Source organism: Homalodisca vitripennis, chromosome 5, assembly GCF_021130785.1.
Source record: "Homalodisca vitripennis isolate AUS2020 chromosome 5, UT_GWSS_2.1, whole genome shotgun sequence".
Taxonomy (NCBI): domain Eukaryota; kingdom Metazoa; phylum Arthropoda; class Insecta; order Hemiptera; family Cicadellidae; genus Homalodisca; species Homalodisca vitripennis.
The window spans coordinates 151,802,924-151,822,383 of NC_060211.1; the positions used below are offsets into that span (position 1 = coordinate 151,802,924).

Below are 19,460 nucleotides of genomic sequence, written 5' to 3' on the forward strand. Positions count from 1 at the left end.
GCACCATTAATTTACATTAGGTTTTACTGGTATTGAAGTTTAGTAACCAAGTTGATAGGTTGGAAAATCTGGTATTAAATCTATGAAATCTTTATCTTTTGGTAAAATAACTCATAAAAATTTGCCTAACAGAGTAAAAGCCATGCCCATAGCGATTGTGGGCACACATACTTCAGTGGTGATATAAACATCAATTTATAACTACTTGAACTAATGGGCTCTGCGCCTTTTATTAATTTTTATTATTTAAATTTAAATTATTGGCTTGGTTGAATAAAGAAACGACATATTTTAAATAAAGAAGTATTGGAATTTATAGAGAATTCTCCAAAAAGCATTCCTCTGTAGTTTCTTTTAAAACTTCAACCCCCAAAAGGAACTCTATTGCGCAATATATTCTTTTAAAAAATTCAGTTGGCATATTTTATGATTAGTTTGCTTCTTCCAATCACGGTGCATGTTTTTCCTGTGCTACAATTTTATAACAGTAATGGTTGTGGAGTGGCTAATGGATACGAATAAGTATAACTCTAAAAATTACTAATCTCAGTATGAGTCTTTGAAGAATATTTTTTGTGCATTTGTCCAGTATAGGTTTTGTTCCTTTTAATTTATATTATCCATTTATAATTTTAAATTTAGTAGGAATATATATTAAAGGACTTCATATCCTTATTACACATTACCAGGCCCGTGCGCATGGGGGGTTCAAACCCCCCCCCTTGAAGATTGGGATATATCATATTGTTTCCATATATCAGTTTAATTGTGCTCTATTGCGCCGTCAGTTTACGCGCATGTGCGCGCAAATATTTCCAATCGTTTGATTGCGCGCGCTTTCCGCCTGATTTGTGTTATATACTGTTTAAAAATTGGAGCTCCGATGCGCTACACAATTGGTCGCGCGGGACCAAAAACGGAAGCGCGCATGCGCGGACCAGAGCGACGGAGCGTGCAGCGCTCAGTCCTCCTGCAGCCACGAATAGGTGGCGTTGTTGCGAGCGATAACGGGCGGCCGGCCGGCCCTAAGTTTGACATTGAAGTAGATGTGAACTTAGTATTAGATGAATTTTTTTCTGTACCTCTACGCATCAACTTATTGAAAGAGTAGATCACATATGTTTTTATTTGAAAAAGTTTTACTTTGTTTAAATAATGAGTTACAAATGTATTAAAAGTATGTAGTTTTACAATTTTATAATAAAATCATTTTCCATACGTATTAATTTTTTATCTATTACTTATTTAAGTTTCTTCTTTTTTATTTCATAAAATTATAGAACCCCCCCCCCCTAAATAAAATTCTGCGCACGGCCCTGCACATTACTGTCTATTACTAGAATAATAGTACGTAAATGTATGTATGATCTACTAATTTAAAATTATATTTTTTGTAATTTTTCTCAAATTTTGTTGATTACCAAGGCAAATGGTGTAATATGACATTCCATCCCGTCAAGGTAAATCATTCCATATCAAAGAATGAAGGTGTTTGGTTTTGGCCCACCAGTCAATTGTGACAAAATGTCGAAGATATATCTTCTAGGATTTGGTTATGACCCCAACAGTTGCAGTACAACTTTATAATTTGAGAAACTCATCTTTTCCAGGTAAGAAAGGGATCAAACCATGCCCTCTTTACTCTACTTACAGAGTTTTAGTATTGGATGTAAATTTATTTATTTATTGAGTCAACTGTACATATCATGTGTATCTAAGTAACAGATGGCATGCCAGACATTAACAAATCCAAATAAATATCGCCAACACTTAATTGTAAGGTAATAGAAAATAAATGTTATAAAATATCCAAAGTTTAACATAATATACATATAATTTAACACCTATATCAAAATCGATTAATTATAAATAATATGAAAAATATTAAATAACAGCTGAAGTTTAATTTACTACGCATTAATAAATAACTAAAAAATACCATTAATAAATAACAACTAATAAAATAATAAATTTACCACCATCCAAATAAATAACAAAATAATTTAATTATAATTAATAAGAAACAACATTATGTAACAACCAAAGCTCATATCACAATGTATAAATCAAAATATTTAATAACGGCTCAATTTGTATCGATCTACAATGTACCACAAATTTTCTTGTATAGCTAACGAAAATTTACGAAGTTCGATTCTGGCCGAGTAGTAGAAGGCACTAAAGTGATGTTGGATTCACTGGATAAGAAAGAAAAAGAACAAAACAGAGCTTCACTCAAGCGTATAATTGACACAACTATATTCTGTGGAGAAAATGAAATACCCCTTCGGGGACATTGGGCCACTGACGGCCGAAAACCCTTTAGAAAAAGAGGGCAATTTTCGAGTGTTGCTCGGGTACAGATCAAACTAACGGTCGGAAAATGCACCGTAAAAACTCTACTGATTAAAAGTTCTGCTACTTTGGATTTCACTGATTGAGGTATTTATGAATGAGTTATAATGACGATTTTTTGTATCATTACACTGTAGATAAGTATATAATTATCGGAAAAAAATTTAAAAAAATCACTTTCGGTCGGAAATAAAATGCACCTGAAAAACTCTAATGATTAGAATTTCAACTACTTCGGTTACTGAGGTAAACGTGGTATTTTTGATTGAGTTAGGACGACGATATTTTGTTATCAACTGTACTCGACTACCTATATAATTAACGAGAAAAAAACCACTTCCAGGTAAATACCGAAGAAAAGCTCTCTACTGATTCAAGTTTTGAAGATTTTGGATTTCACTGGTTGAGTGGTTGAGGGTAAAAGTAGTACTTATAATTATGTTAGGACATTGATTTTAGAGATTTATTCAACGCCGACTAATAAATATATAATTATCGAGAAAAAAAAACCAAAAAATAATCACTTCCGATCAGAATATACTAAGGAAAATGAAATAATACCTCAGTCAGTGAAATCCAAAGTAGTCGGAACTTCTTATAAGTAGAGTTTTTTTTTTTTCCGGTGTATCATCCGACCGGAAAGTGATTTTTTTCAATTTTTTCTTCTATAAATTATATAGGTATTAGTCGGCGTTCAATTGATACCTAAAATCAATGTTCTAACATAATTCTAAGTACTACTTTTATCTCAACGACTCAACCAGTGAAATCCAAAATCTGAATCAGTAGAGCTTTTCCTCGGTATTTTTCCGACCGGAAGTGATTTAATTGTTTTTTTTTCTCGATAATTATATATGTATTAGTCGGCATTGAAATGATACCTAAAATCACCGTCCTAACATAATTCTAAGTACCACTTTAACCTCAACCAGTGAAATCCAAATACGTCAAAACTTGAGTCTGTAGAGAGAGCTTTCTTCGGTATTTACCGACCGGAAGTGATTTTTTTTTCTCGATAATTATATAGGTACAGGGTACAGTTTAATGATAACAAAAATCGTCGTCCTAACTCAATCGAAAACACCACGTTTACCTCTATCACTGAAATCCAAATTAGTTTAAGTTCTAATCAGTAGAGTTTTTCAAGTCTATTTTCCGACCGGAAAGTGACTTATATTTTTGTCGATAATTATCACGTTTACAGTTTTAATGACACCTCAATCAAATCAACATCTTAACTTAATTCTAAGCAGTCATTTTACGTCCCCATGTCGAATTTGAACGAAGTGGTCGCTAATTTAAAATCTGTTCGCCGTGTTGTTACGGTTCAGGTTACTTTGCGACGTCACGTGACCGCGACCTATAGAAATACCGTGATTACACTACACAATCCAAAAGGCCGAGCCCAAAAGTATTGTTTTATACTTTATGATTTAAAAACGAAAGGACACAATATATTTTTAACACGCTACGCCACTGGATTAGTCACGTTTCATTACGCATTTCGCACGAGGAATAAGCCTTGTATGTATTAAGCCCACTGTGGATGACATACCAAACTCTAAAGTGAGGATCATAGTTTTGAAGGCGATTCGTTAGAGTCCCAACCCACAGGGTAGATACAAGTCTATCTGTTAGCTCTTTGTAATCTCTAGCCCTTTGGAACTGTTAAAGGGCAGTTAATGAGCATTTTCTAGGTCCTTGGAATCACTAAGGCCTAAGGAGACTTCTTTGGTAAATTTTCCATAATTGATAATACAGATGAGAGACCTTGAAAATGAGAATGTGGGATATAATGTCACCCTGATATGAGATCACGAGGCATCATGGAGTCTTTTTACGACCTAGAACTGCCTAGTATCTCGAAACTTTGAAGTCCTATTATTAAGCTACTATATATAAATAGAAAACATTTCAAATCAATTAAAACTGACCGTTGCCCATACAATTGAATGAATTGTTGTCAACTGTAATAAATACATTGATTGTTATTAGTCAGCCAACACGTACCATGAATGATCGCATTTCGCAACCGCAGGCCTAGAGCGGAGACAAAACTTGTGGGAGTATACCACTGTGCTAATCCGGGGCAGTAGGGCCGGGACGGATTGTGCCCCGACTGCAGTAGCAAATTACGGTAGGTCGTGCGTACGCGAGTAACTTGCACATAAACTCGCGGCAATCGGCGGTCTATAACAACCTGTTTTACCAAGAATTTATTTTGGTTGGTTCTTAGGATACAGCGCCCATATGTAATGGTACCAGACCATCTAGAATCGTATTATACAGTGCAGCTCTTAAGGATTGTGTTCTGGCAGTTTTGACATGATGTAGACACATGCTATCCCATGATTTGAAACGATCCCTGCTTAAGAGATGAATGGAACAGAATTACCGCAAAATTAATTGTCACTTGAAATCTGAGTGACTCTAATGCGTAAATAACCTTTTTCAGAACGAGTTTGTCACCAGGTCGATCGTTATGTTTGTGGTCCCAATTTGGAAGGTGAGGGCTATGAACACCGATCTAGACTATTTTGACGTTCGGAACTACGATTTAGTAGCCTAAAATAGAGGTTACGTTGTCGGTAGCCAGGATAGCCTGCATGACCATTACGGGACCTTTCTAGAGAACTGTAGAGGCTGTCTTAATCTTGCTCCCTTTGGTATTCATAATAAGGTTATCTCAATGTTGGATATGTTCATGACATGTTTAGCAGGAAGGACAAGGGTCGGCCTCTGGTTACTGTAGAACCTGTACCATTAGCTGGTAACCAAACTTCAATTCTAAAACTTTGTATCTCAGAAATTTGTGATCCGTTTGGTATAAATGATAGTTACAAATGTACTATTTAAATATGTATTTTTATTGTTGAATTACAGAAATAAATATTATACAACTACCATCTCAACTTTTTTTCTTCATCAGGCTGGCATTGGTCACGTTGTGGAGCTCTTAAGATCATTACCTAGGGTGTATAATTTAATAAACTATATAATTTTCCAAATAAAATCCAAAACTTTATTGAAAACGCGCAAACCACCGGTATTGCATTATTAAAGCTTATTACGTTACTCTGTGCCGCCAGACTGCCGGGGCTGTGTTGCAACGTAGTAAGTGCACCGTCCGCTCGCATCCGGAATTGCAAGAAAAGCCGTAATAAAGTTTTATAATTTCTTTGACCATTCCTAATGAGAGCTTGGACTAGCAATGGCAGTTTTTTTTTAGTGGAAGGCAGTAGCGGAACTGACCAACAGAAGTGACTACTTCTTATAATGGGCTGTGAATAAAATCATACACAAACTAAAATATATGCTAAAATACTGGTTTGAACAAAATACGAACTACTAATTTATTTATTAACGAATCCAACTTAAAATTGATCCCAACTTACTGCATCATTTAAAAGCAGTATTTAAAGCTCATCGGATTCTAAATTGAAGGGCAGCACGGTTATTATTACAGATGAGCTGCTTTGAAAGCGACTTATTAAATGAACAGTGCGGGAGGTACAGTAGTGAAAGTGAAAGTGAGTGAAAGTGATGTGAAGAGGGAGAAGTGCGGACTCCTTCCCCCTCCATATTTCTTACCAACCACTCCTCAGTTGCCATTTTACCACTCGTAGGTATGTGTTGCATAACAACTGTTTTACAAACCTAGTAATAATAACAAACAGCTGTTAACAATAAACATTTGTTTAAATACTTCGTAATTATACTAACATATTAAATAGATTCAATGCACTATTCTTAACATAATATAATAATATTTTGTTATTACGTAACAACGAGAATAACAAAACAGCGTGATGCTCCAAAACACCAACAAATGGAAGCAGAGCACCAGCAAGAAATAGATGAAGCAGTGAAAGAGAGCGTGGTCAAGCGCCTGCTCCTCCCCCCCCCCCACAATAAATCTTCGCGCAGGTCGCTTTCAATGCGGCTCATCTATAATTCCTATTCCAGTTCACAACTGGTTTCGTTTTGACGATATTTAAAAAGGATTACAAATACATTTTGTACATCTTTTCTAACAAAGCTGCAGTGTAATTTAATCCTGGAAGAAAATTAATCTTTCTGTTGATTATAATTATAACCTTTACTCAATTATATTGGGCCTTATCTTACATCACTTAGAAAAATAAATTACGTAAAACAGATTTTAATCCAAATATTTCTGAAGAAACGATTAAATCATTAATTGTCCTTTTTAAAAGATAAATTAAATTTAACAATGTCAAGCGGTAAAAACACAAGTGCAATGAGATGTGGAGCAAAAAGATTTAAGTCCAGAAATTTTTTATTTCTTATTTCAGTAATTGTATACCCATAATTTCATGTTTATAATATAACGGCAATGAAAATGTAGTAATTTCCCGCCTTTTCCGTTATTTCAGTTAGTATAATTTTCATTGCAATCTTGTATTTCTCAAATAATAAATGAAAATTAGTCCCCGCCCCTAGCGGCTAAAGAGCAAGCAATCGTTACGTGATGCGAACGAAAGTTTTTTTTTCCCATGCAAAACACACATCCATAGCTCGCTAAAAGAAGTAGTCACTTCAAAATTTAATTGCCTGTTCTAGTGTTTCAACTATTTCATTGAAATTACTAGTTCAATAAGAAACGAATTATATGTCCAATTAACAAATAGAACCAATTTGGTCATTTTATATATATATATATAAAAGAATATATATATATATTTCTTTCTTTTTCCTTGGGGCGGCCTACTGCCATGCACTTAAGCCTTAAGGGCTCTTTGCGCACCCCAGAAACACACCATGAGGCCCACCAGTCTACAATTTCAGCAGTTCCACAAACCGCCGAAAACAACCTATCAAGTCCTCCTGGGAAAATTCACCACCCTTGTCCAAACTACCAAAGATGGCACACCGCTCTCTTGCTATTTGCGGGGCAATCAAAGAGCAGGTGCTCAGCAGTCTCCTCCTGTTCATTACACCTTCTCCAGAGCGGATCCTCCTGAAGGATGCCGACTCTGTGATGATGCTTCCTCAGATGACCATGCCCCGTAATGAGACCAATAACCTGAGAAGACATTGATCTGTTTAATGAGAGAAGGTCCGAAGCCACCCTGGAGGAAGGTGACTGTAATACCATTCTACTCATTCTCAAACGCGCGAATCCATTTCGAGACAACCCTACAGGATTCACACCTTGGAACACCGCAGAACGGTTGAGGGCCCGTCATAATTGTCGCTGAAGCCCTGGTTGGCCAGGACATCAGCTCTTTCCGTTCCCAAGAATCCCCTCATGACCAGGAACCCAACAAACGGTTACATTGTTGATTCTGGCAAGGGAAGGAAACGGCCTGATAGCAATCCCAAACCAGTTTGGATTTGATCACGCAGGAGTCCAGCGCTGCCTGACTGTCCGTGAAAATATTAATCGTCTTGCTCCTATATCGCAGACGAAGATTCTCACGAGCACATTCCATAATAGCTGCGACCTACGCTTGAAAGACTGTCGGATACGGACCCATAGGGACCACCAGCTCCCTACATGGATCTCACTCCCAGAATTCCAGCGCCTGTGCCACTTTTTGTTTTAGAGCCGTCTGTGAACCATTCGAGCTCCCTGGTGGAAGAGGTTTCCTTCCCTCTGACCAATCATCCCTTTAGTTTATACAACAAAATTTTGATTATAAAATAGTACGTGCAGCTGCTTAAATAAACAATACAATAAAAATAAAATAAAACTTGTATTAAAATTACAATCAAATATTTTATAAACATACAAAAAAACCATTCAATAACATGCAATAAAACCTACCAAGAGTCATTACATAGTTAAAGTTTTCCGATAATATCTTACGGACGGTACAATGTGTGCTTTATTATACTTTCTCCAGAGGTTTTCTCATTCCTTTTCTGTATGTACTGTTTTATTATTGTAAGTTTTGGTTCTTTATTCATTTAGCAACTTAATTATTATTTATTTTAAATCGTTTGCTTGCCGATATCATATAAATATTAAATGAGATAAATTAGAATGAATTTAATTTAGTGACTTCAATCAAGTATCAGACATTCATAGACAGATAGTTCTTGTATTCGTTGTTTAAAAAATGTATAATTATGTCCATCACTAAAGGCTGCGTCTGGACGTTACTGTTTTGATACAATAATGTAACATTTGGACCGTCGAGTAGGCAAGATTTTAACTTCAATGGGTTCAATGGATGTGCATTATGATATAAATTTTCTTTTGAGTCGACTTTAGTTAAAATCGATAGTGGTTTTATACTGATTTTACTGTGATAATGTCTTAACAATTAACATAATTTTACTTATGTGATGTTTTAAACTTTACACAACGGATTCATCTCATTTTCTAATGTTGGCTCCCTGCATTTTTGGAGCGTAAACTACTTGACCAAATCAACGAAACATTTGTAAATCAAAATCAACTATTTGTTGTTAGGTATAGTATTAGTTACTAAGTGTTTGAAGGATAGGAGTCTAGGTAATTCATTTATTATCTTTATTTGTTTTTCGTGTTGTTAAGATTTAGTTAATGAAATAAAATACGATTTGGGTTTTATTTTAATATTCCGAGGGAATGAAATTTAAAAGTTAACGACTAGTTATTGATAAAAACAAATTTAAGTTCAGAGGTAGTTACAGGATTTTAGTTCAGTGTGTTGATTATTGGTCTGCTGTTAGTAAGCCTTATCATTTTGCTATATTCACTACTTTATTTTCTAATCTAATAACATCGAGTTTTGTATTGGACATACAGTACATTCTTAAGTGCCCAGTAGGTGTTTGTTTTAAGTCATTTATTTATCAAAGGACATACCATTTTACAATTAGACTTATATGTCTTAATTATTTATAGTAACAAGAATATACATGCAATCCAATTTGCTGTAGTAATGCAGACAAACATTTTAAGATTGATAATTACAGAATTAATTTCAATTAACAGTGATATTACAGCAATACTGTATTTTAAAATGTGAATATAAAGATAATGCTACAATTGAACAGAGCACTGATGCTACCATGTTCAAACATTGATTTTACCAAAAACCTTTATAAACAAGCAAAACGTTTGTTTGTTTATAAAGGATGGTTGTTGTTTCTTAAGGGGATTTTGTATTATTTAGATAATAATATGAATTATTATTTAATAAGAGAAGCCACTATTAACAGAGAACTACAATTTAAATCAAATTCTATGTTTTTAATTCTTACTTTCGCAACAGCTTTTATCATTAGGGCCTAGTGATACACATGGATATTTGAAAGTTTGTAGCGCTAGTGTTAATTACCAACTGCAGTATAGCCTAACATGCCCTTTTTTTTTTAAAATGAAAAGAGTAGCCTATTGTAACCAATAATTTGGTTACTACAAATACCCCTTCCTTCCAAGTCCCTCGATTATCCAATCTGTCAGATGGTAGCTGAATAATCATGTTAAACATGTTGGTCATTTTAATGGAAAGACTTTTCCACCTAGAAATTACAAGTCACAGACGCCATTAGAATATAATTATTAGTGGGTTGCAACTCAAATAGCATATTTGCGGCAGAACTTAGGTAATCTGTGTAGTAACCCTTCAAGTGCCAAGGAGCCTGTTACTGGCTTTTGGGATTGGGTTAGCCTACTTGAATATTGCAAAGCCCATTAAAATCTGTTAATAAGGCTAGGCAATAAAAGTCATTTGTTATGATAGCATAGTTGGCAGTAGTTTTGGATGCATTATAATAACACACACACACAATCACACTTCGACAATCAAATCAGTGAACCAAATTATTGATTTGAGATAATGGGTAGGGTACGATAAGCGGACCCGGTTTTTTTTTTATATCAAAATTTGCAAACGATATTACTTAATCACAACCATTGATATAATCAATCAATACTGATTAATTATTTTAAACAATTAGCTTAAATAATCTATATCAACAGCTGTAAACACTTTCAAATACATACAAGTTAAGGTAATATTTAAATTTTACATAAGTAAAATTTGATTATTAAAAATGGCACTGAACGGCAAAATTTAGAAAACTGCACAAACATTGCTTTTAAAGTTGATAAGACAAGTTTTTCGTGGCTCCAACATGTTGGACTTGTACCGAAATACCAAATGTGGCCGTTGGTCGTATGGAGTTTTCCTAATTTTGGTTATAATAATTTGTTTGGTTACTGTAAATATTGACTATTTTAATTTAATACATATTATGATTGTTATTGAAGGACTACAGATACTTTTATATCAATTGATAGTCTAGGATTTGAGATGCGAATATTAGGTATCGATGATTACATTCTTTGATATAAAAAAACCGGGTCCGCTTATCGTACCCTATCCGAAATAACTAAATATAGAATACAAAAATATTCCAAGTTTAATTCTAATTATTTTAAATTAATTGTTACCGGGATTTTAAATTTATTAAACGACAATGTTTTTTACAATTAATTTTAAAACTAAGTAAAATAATTTCTGAAGTACTTGGGTAAGGGCTACAGTAATAGCAATGTACATGCGTTGTTTGGTACGATGTGAAACTGGCCATAGATTCTATCCATAGAAAAAACGGAATACCCGGACCTAGTTCCTAACTGAATCCTAACCTAGTTGATCAACTTAACTCATACAAAATATATATTAATTTAATAATGTGATGATAAATACTACAAATAAAGGTTTTAAATGAAAAACTACATTTAACAAGTTTCTGAGAAATCCTATAGATAGACCTGTACACCTCAAAAAACATACAAGCCGATTTTGATAAACCATTATATACACATTTGAGACACAGTCTACTATACTACAATACAACCCTCATTCTTTGGCTGCGCCTATTTAGCAGCCACACCGATTTTACAGGCTATGTACTAAATCAAATCTATGAATGGCTATACCTCAAAAACATACAAGCCGGTTTTGATAATACAGATTCAATACATGGTCTACTATACTACAGTATTTTAAGCCTCATTCTTAGGCCGCACCTATTTTAGGAGATATATCGATTTTGGTTAATCCTTGCATACATATTCTTGTCACTCTAGCAAAAAATTACTTGCATTAACCATCATAATGAAGATTATGTTGGTTGAGTTTTTTATTCGAAAGAACGAAATGAGAACCTTGATTAGAGATGGGCGGTATATAACATATTAGTGTCAGTAACATCGTTATTCAGTGGTAACCTATTACCAGGCGCGGCCTAAGAATGAGGGTAGTAATATAATACAGTAGACCATGTATTTAATGTGTATATAAAGTTTTTATCGAAATCTTCACCTACGTTTTTGAGGTACGTCATTTATAGATTTGTTTTTTTTCTGCATTTGGCCTTTAAGTAAGTACATGAAAACCAGTAATGTTAGTTTTAGAATGCCTGTTAAGCAGATTCTATAGGTTTTCTTTTGTTTTTCAAATAATAAAATTAATTTAGTTTTGTTAATTGAACTGGTTCAGGAACTAGGTCAGGAGTAGTTCATAAACCAGGCTAGGATTCGTGTCAGGATTATTTCATTTTATGGATAGGATTGATGGGCAGTTTCACATTGCCGTTATTTGTATCACAAACTAAATCAGAGATGTTCGTTAACTTTTTATATTTATAATACTTACAAATGTATTTACCTACTTATATAGCCCAGTGGTAGATAGGGGCAGAGTGGCTTCCTTCTCCCCGACATCGCTTCCTTTTGGGAAGTAGAAAACAAGAAACCTATCGTCGTCATAAATACTTGCAATTTTCACAGAAACTCAAATAAAGCCTATTTTTCTAACAATGTAGTTTTTTAGGTTCCCGGTTAGAAAAGCTCTTTCTAAAATAGTAGCCTCCAGATAATACCAAATTACCGAACATACAATAAATACTGTTATTGTTTGTTAGTTTTTGATAGTCAGAAATATCGAAAGTTTGGTTGTCATGGTGGCCACTTATGTACTGCAGCCACTGTTTTATTTTACATTTATTATGCATTGTTTTCTTTTGTTGGTAATTAGGGTAGACTTTAATAGCGGCTTACACTCATAATTCGGTTGGTTTTATTGAATATTTTTTATATGAATAATTTGATATTATTAAAATAATTTAACGTAACATAGGGTATGCTGTCAACTTCCTAATTATAGTAATGTTTAATGTAAACAATGTACATAAGAAGTAACTAATGTTTGGATAATTTGTAAATGGCAGTGAAAATGAGGAAATTATGTGAGATATGAAATTTAAAAGTGATTGTTCTTGGTGAGCGGTAAAGAGAAGTTTGAGGAGTTGACTACGGGCAGAATATCTTTGTGATTTTTTTATACAGCGGGCATAAGTTTTTAGCAGAAATGAATAATTATTATTCATGAAAACGCATATCTTGAAAATGATATTACCGGAACTTCAGACATATTAAATAATATTTGGCTAGTTGTGACACTGCTTACTAAGTTACTAGCAGAATATAATCAGAATAAAACTCAAATATAATAAACTGATAATTTTTTAGTAATGAGCAATTTAGTGAATTGCTTATAATTTTAATAATTTGAGGTTTTTCATACATTTTGAAAATTATTATTTTTTTAAGCTTTTTTAACGATAAAAGTAAACCATTATATAAGCTAATTCTCATATTGTCTCATAAGATCGTGTCCAATCCCGAATTGCCCGTTACGCGCGACCTTCCTCAGCAAGATAGCCGGCTCAAAATCACGCAAGCCATCCACTACGAACAGGCATCCCAGTTGATAGAGGAGAACTTTACGCCTAATGCTAACTGGGCGTCATCCTGGGGAATCATTCGATGGACGGAACAAGTTCTTGATATCCGATCCTACGAAAGCAGCGGGTGGCTTGGAAATTCCTCGAAAGGAATGGGTTTTATTGAATCGTTTTCGAACTGGGGTTGGGAGAAGCAATCACTGGAAATTCAAGTGGGGTATTACTGACGACCAGACGTGTGATTGTGGCGCAAACTCTCAGACAATTGAGCACATTGTAAACGACTGCCCTTTGCGATTGTTTTCTGGTGGTCTCTGGCTGGTCTGAGTGGTTTAGAGGATGGGTCTCTAAACTGGCTTCAGTATTTGGATTTAGCTTTGTGACGGGAGATTTTTAATATTATTTTTAATTTTATGACTCAAGAACTTTGTTCTTACGTACTTTTTAATAATTGTAATTTTTAATTTAATTTTATTTATGGATAGCTGCCTTTGTCCCCCATACGATATATATATATATATATATTGTCTCATAGTGGATTTTTTTCAAATAGAAGTTTTAATGAACTAAGAAAGGCAAGAAGACTTTTGTGTGTCTTCTAGTATTATGATTGTGGTGATTTTTTTTATTGATCAAAGGCGTTTTGATTTTTATGAACAATAAAAAACATTATGGTGGTGGTGGCAGTATGTGATTATTGTTTTGGTTCAACAATTCAAAAATATATAAACATGGTAGTGTGAGTATTTTAACTTTCTTAAATAGTGGTCGGCAGCTCTCTCTAAGTTTGCATCAACCATTGCTCGAAACAGATTTTTGAGCTATGAATACTTTTTCAAAATCAGGTGATGAACAGAGTACATTACAGTATTTCAGAATCGATTTTACATGGGTAAAGTATACAATTTTACAAATAGAAATAGATACAGAATCTGCTAATATCTTCATTGCAAAACAAAAAGAGCTTAGTTTGTTTACAAAATAATTAACGTGAAAATTCATCAAATTTTCACTCCTAAAACATGTGACTTGACTAGGTTTAATCTCTACGTATTTAAAGATATTTTTATGGTTATTTTTGTTTTAAAATGTGTTATGTTGTTTTTCTTGAAGTCAAGAAGTCAGTATTTGGAAAGTCATTTGGTAAATTATTAATGTAGACTAGAAAAAGAATCAGACCTAAAATTGAACCCCATAGAACACCACCATAGACAGTGTTTTCTTAATTCAATTCGATATAATTTTAACTGAATTATCATTCATGATAGATCTTTGTTTTTAAATTGATTCTAAATAGTTAAAATGCTTTCTTTTAATTCCAATTTGTTTATATATAAGTTATACACTAAAAATGTATTCTGGCACTTTTTCACACACAGCATTTTTTTCTTTACACAGTACTCAAAGGGTTAACTCATGTGTAATTAAGTGATATTTATTTTATAGATTAAACGGTTCGTGTTAATAAGGGTTTTTATAAGAAGTCCGTTACTGTTCTTCAGGTATGTGTCAAAATGTTCGTAATAAAACATTAGGTTGCTGCTAGGGTTTTTGAACATTTGCCATTATTATATGTTACAAAATTTTATAACATCTCATTTCGAGAATTTAAATCTATCCTCTACTTCAAGTGTCAAAAGTACAAAAAAATTTACAAAGCAGTTTTACTCTTTATTATTGAGAAGTACTTTAGTAACTAAATCAGGTCTAATCTGTATTTGTTGTATTTGCACAGAATGCTTAATTAATATAATATTATGTAATTGGTTTGAACCGTTTTACTGAATAATAAATCAATGATACCTTCACATTTGGTTGAACGGATTTTAAAAAAATAATAAAATGATTGTGGGCTGTAAAATAAGTTTTATTGAAGCCCACCAGCCCCTAATTCAAAATGAAGTGTTTTATTATAACTTTTAAATCAATGCTTTACTAGAAACTTGGTTTATGATATTTTAAGTTAAGTTAATTAATAAGTATATTTTTGCAAAAATTATGTTTACAAAGTTGGATTCTCAACATTTTTTAAAAATATACAGCAATAAAAAAATTTACTATTTATTTCATAAAACATTTTGTTCAAAAATTTTGCTGTTGTTAAATATAACACTATATGTTTCAGGTAGAAAGAGATATGGCCGATAACTCTTTTACTTACTGTGACAGTGACGAAGAGGTTTTTTTGGGGGAAAGTTACAGAAAAAGATATACGGAAGCGTGCTTTACTTGGAAATTGCTTTGACTCGTAAGTACTCTACACTTACTAGATGTTAGACAACTGATCTTTGTTCACCGTTTGGCTATAGTCTTGCATTTTTACACACGGAGATAAATCACTATTAAGTCAATGACCACAGAGGGGGGGAGGAAAACACATTGTCTGCTGCCCTCACAGTGACTGATATGTACTGGTATTCATCCCCAAACTGTCTGTGTTTCATTAGTGTTATTTTTATGAGTCCAGTGTAATGACAAGAAACGTGTCTGCATAGTGTAAACAGAAACATAAAAACTTAGTCTCTTTTTATATTCCTAGGAAAGTGAAGAAACTTCACAACTATTTTATAATAATAATATTCCTTTATTGCATAAAAACAATTTACAACAATTGCATTGCAAACGTTCAGTTAATGGTACAAAAAATACATCAGTTTATTTGATGATTTTGTCAACTAAAATTATTATTTAATGAAAGGCAATAATCAGAACCAGGGATTTTTCTCGTTGCTCTTAATTTTCAAAATTTTCATCCCAGCGACCCATCATGAAACTCATGAATAGAATTAAATGCCTTTGATACCAGGAGGTGTTTTAGACGAGCTTTGAATTTTTTTGATCATCGAGTTGTTTGATAACTTCAGGGAGCCTATTGATTATTCTGACACCAACTTGTGACGGCAAGTGTTCAAAAGCAATTGTTCTGTGTTGGTCGATTCTAAATTTGTCCCTGCCTCTAGTCTCGTACTGATGGACATCCCTACCCTGCAGCAACTCACATTTGAGTCTACAGTACAGGGCGACATCGAGAATATAGAGGCAGGGTTGAAAAGTCAGCAATCCTCTCCCTATATAAAGGAATCTTTACACAACTCTCTGGGGTTCAATTTTTGAAAGAATTCTGACAGCTTTCTTTTGAGTTCTAAATACTCTTTCGAATTTGTACTTAGAACAGCTGCCCCACAGTCTCAAGCCGTAAGTCAAATGTGGATGTATCAGGCCAAAATATGCCGTTTTCAATACATCCAAAGAACAAAATTTTGCAAGATTGCGCAGGACAACAAAAATGCCCGAGGCAACCTTGGAGCAAACCTTTTCAATGTCGTCCCCATGTCAGTCCTCGGTCAAGGTGCATTCCAAGGAAACTTAATGGATTCAGCTTCATCAAGAAGAACATCGTCCACCATCACTGCAGGCCGTAGTTCTTGGTCTTGTTGCTGCCAAACCAAAATTTCAGTTTTTGATACAATTGTTTTCAGATTGAGTTTTGAGAAATGCTCGATTCATGAATCTCAATAAATGCCTTCACTTCGAGATCGTGTTTTGATTTTGATCTGATGATTATACCTTCTACTTCAATGGAGTAATATCAGTTTTCAATTTAAAACATCATTTTTGAATTCAGTTATTTTGTGTTTTCTATATGTGTGAAATTAGATAAATATATTTACATTGAATAAGAATAAAGTTTTCATGTCCGTATATGAGTTATTATTGATTTTCCCATAATTCGGCAGTACTCTGATTGGATATCTTTCGGATTACTGTGGGAGTCCTGTACACAATAATGGTGCCAACTTAGGAGTTAGTATTAGAGAAAAGCTTCTCAGATTTTTGCTCTATTGTTTTAAATAGGACTTTTGAGTTCTGTTTTGTTCTTTTGTGGGTGTTTCTTTGAGTAAGATACAATCATCTTCCTCAAGGTTTAGTCTGAGCAATGACCTTATCTGTGTTTTAGCTGTGCAATTGATAGAGCATTTCTCTATTCTGTTTGTGAGGACCTGTGGTAGTCAAAATATCCTTGTCTGTGGTTCTTGTAACAATTATTCGTATCTCAAATGTCTTGGTTTTATCAGTCAAAGTTGGTATGCAAAGTCTAAGGATGATGATGAGACTTTAATCATTGAAATTGAATCCATTCCTACTTTATATAAAAAAAAATGTAGTGGATTTCCTGTGCAATCGTTTATTGCTAAAGTATTTCAGTAAATTTAAATATTTCTAAATTATATTGATCTCTTTAAATATGACGTTGGTATAATGGGTTAATCAATGCTTCAGATTATTACTGTCTTTGTCCTCCTTTACTCTTGGATTTAGTTTTTTCTGGGTTAGAACAAGATCTTTCAAATTGTAGATTATTTGCTCTGTTATATGTCATATTGTACTGAATCTCATTCTTACAAATTTGATAGAATTGACCTCTGCCCGGATATTGTACTTGTCCGGGAAATATGGATCTACCTCATCTTAGAATCTACATCCAGGTTTCAGAATTTTGTCAAACCAAGCAATTTTCAACAGTTCCCAATTTTAATAAAATTTTGTAAGGAGGTTACCTTTTAATAGGCTTAAGAAAAATTACCAAATTTTATAAAATAATTGTTACCCATTTTGGATTGATTTGTTTGATCACATTAAGTTGTGCTAGGCTGAATTAAGTTTTTGTATCACCAGTAAAATAGTAATGCCGTGTCGCATTGTACTGCTCGCTATACCAGCAAAAAGTAATTTAAGATATACCAACACACAATTCAGGCAGTAAGCCGCATCTAGGTCAGAAAAAATCTTTAAAATTAATATTTTTTCAAAGAAATGTCATCTACATTATCAGACAAGCTCCGAAAAGACGAGAAGACTGTAGGGAAATAGGAGCTTGGTGCTGTGCCCTTGCCACTGTGACTTCCCTGGCGGTCAGCCACACCTGGCACATTGCTTAAAATTGTCATTTTGTTTTTGAAATTTTCTATTTACCTTATTTCTGCTTCCTGTACATTAAAAAACCAGAGCAATTTATCTGAATCTGTTATTTGTTTCCAGACCTGTTGTAAGAAGCAGCACACCCAGGCCATCAGCAACTAAGAAACTTGCAGGAAGCAGTTCCCAAGTTTTACCCGATGTGCTCAATGACTCAGTTAAACACAGTTTTCCTGCTAACTGTGAAGAACTTCCAAATATTGAGGAACCAAAAGGTAGTTCAAACGTAGAAAATTCTGCTATTCTGAATGATTCACTCAACAAAGATGAAGATGTTGACAGTGATGTAGTTATAATTGACTTGGATGGCCAAAATGATTCTGTAGTGATCATATCAGATGATGAAAACTTAACAGGCAATGATGAACTTTGTCAGAATCGTAGTGGAAATAAGCCTACTGTAGGAACCGGAGAGGATAAGTTTTGTGATACATTCAGTGCTATATCTACAGAAGATAAAATTGAACACACAAGCCGTATTGAAGTAGAAAACTCAAGCCAAACTGCTGATAAAACTACTGATGATGTCTTGAAGAACCTGAATGAATATCTGGGTAATAACAGCACTGTGTCTGATCTAAGCTTCAACTCGAAAACAAAAATTAGAGTGTGGAAATCTTGAAAATACCAGTTCTTTGTCTAATGAAGACTTAGAATTCAATACTGCTGATACTACTAAAGAGAGTAACAACATTTTAGGAGTTGAACATGACCTTGAAAACAAAGCCATAGTTGAGTCTAGAAATGTTGAAGACACTTTTTCATCGGAGGAGTTGAATGAATGTAGAGAGGTATCTGAAACTGAGAAACTAGTTGAATCGAATGAGGATGCAGTGTCAATGGAGTCAGCTTTGGAAAGTGTTGCAGAAACCAACAAACGTGATACAATAGATCCATTGTCTGTGGAAGCATTAATTCAAGCTTCAATTCACTTAGAAAACCAAGACGTCATCTCATCAGAAAATAAAACTAATAAAGATATCCTTGTTGAGAAGCCCTCTGTCGAATTGAGTGGGTTAAGTGACTTTGATTGTTCATCACTGAATGGTGTAAGTGACAGCATTTTAAACATATCCCATGGTTCCTCAATTTTGACTAGTCCTGTGGTAAAACCACTCAAAAAATCATGTGGGTTTACATGCAAACGTCATGTACGAGGATATCAGTTGTGATGGAGAGCTGCTGCTTGATCAAGTGCCCAAACGTGTAGAGGAATCTGAAGACTTACACATGTCGGTGGATGAACCTGATTTTAAACAAGGGGAGAGCGGTCTCATCGAGTCCGGGACTTCAGCTAACACTTCCCAACATTCCTTCTACAAGTCATGCTTGAACGGTCGTAGTGACAGTAGCTACTTCACAGCACTTGACGCCAACAGTAGGCATCCTACTTCCAGTTCGTTTCAGAGCTACAG

At 34.0% G+C, this 19,460-nt stretch overlaps 1 protein-coding gene across 1 annotated transcript; it reads left to right on the forward strand.

Moving 5' to 3' along the window:
- Positions 1–883: 883 nt before the first annotated feature.
- Positions 884–18,972, forward strand: LOC124363668. Its single transcript, XM_046818927.1, has 3 exons — positions 884–1,048; positions 15,198–15,316; positions 18,109–18,972. Exons 1-3 carry the CDS (start codon positions 884–886, stop codon positions 18,665–18,667), a joined length of 843 nt encoding a protein of 280 aa, XP_046674883.1. The 3' UTR covers positions 18,668–18,972.
- The last annotated feature ends 488 nt before the right edge of the window (positions 18,973–19,460 follow it).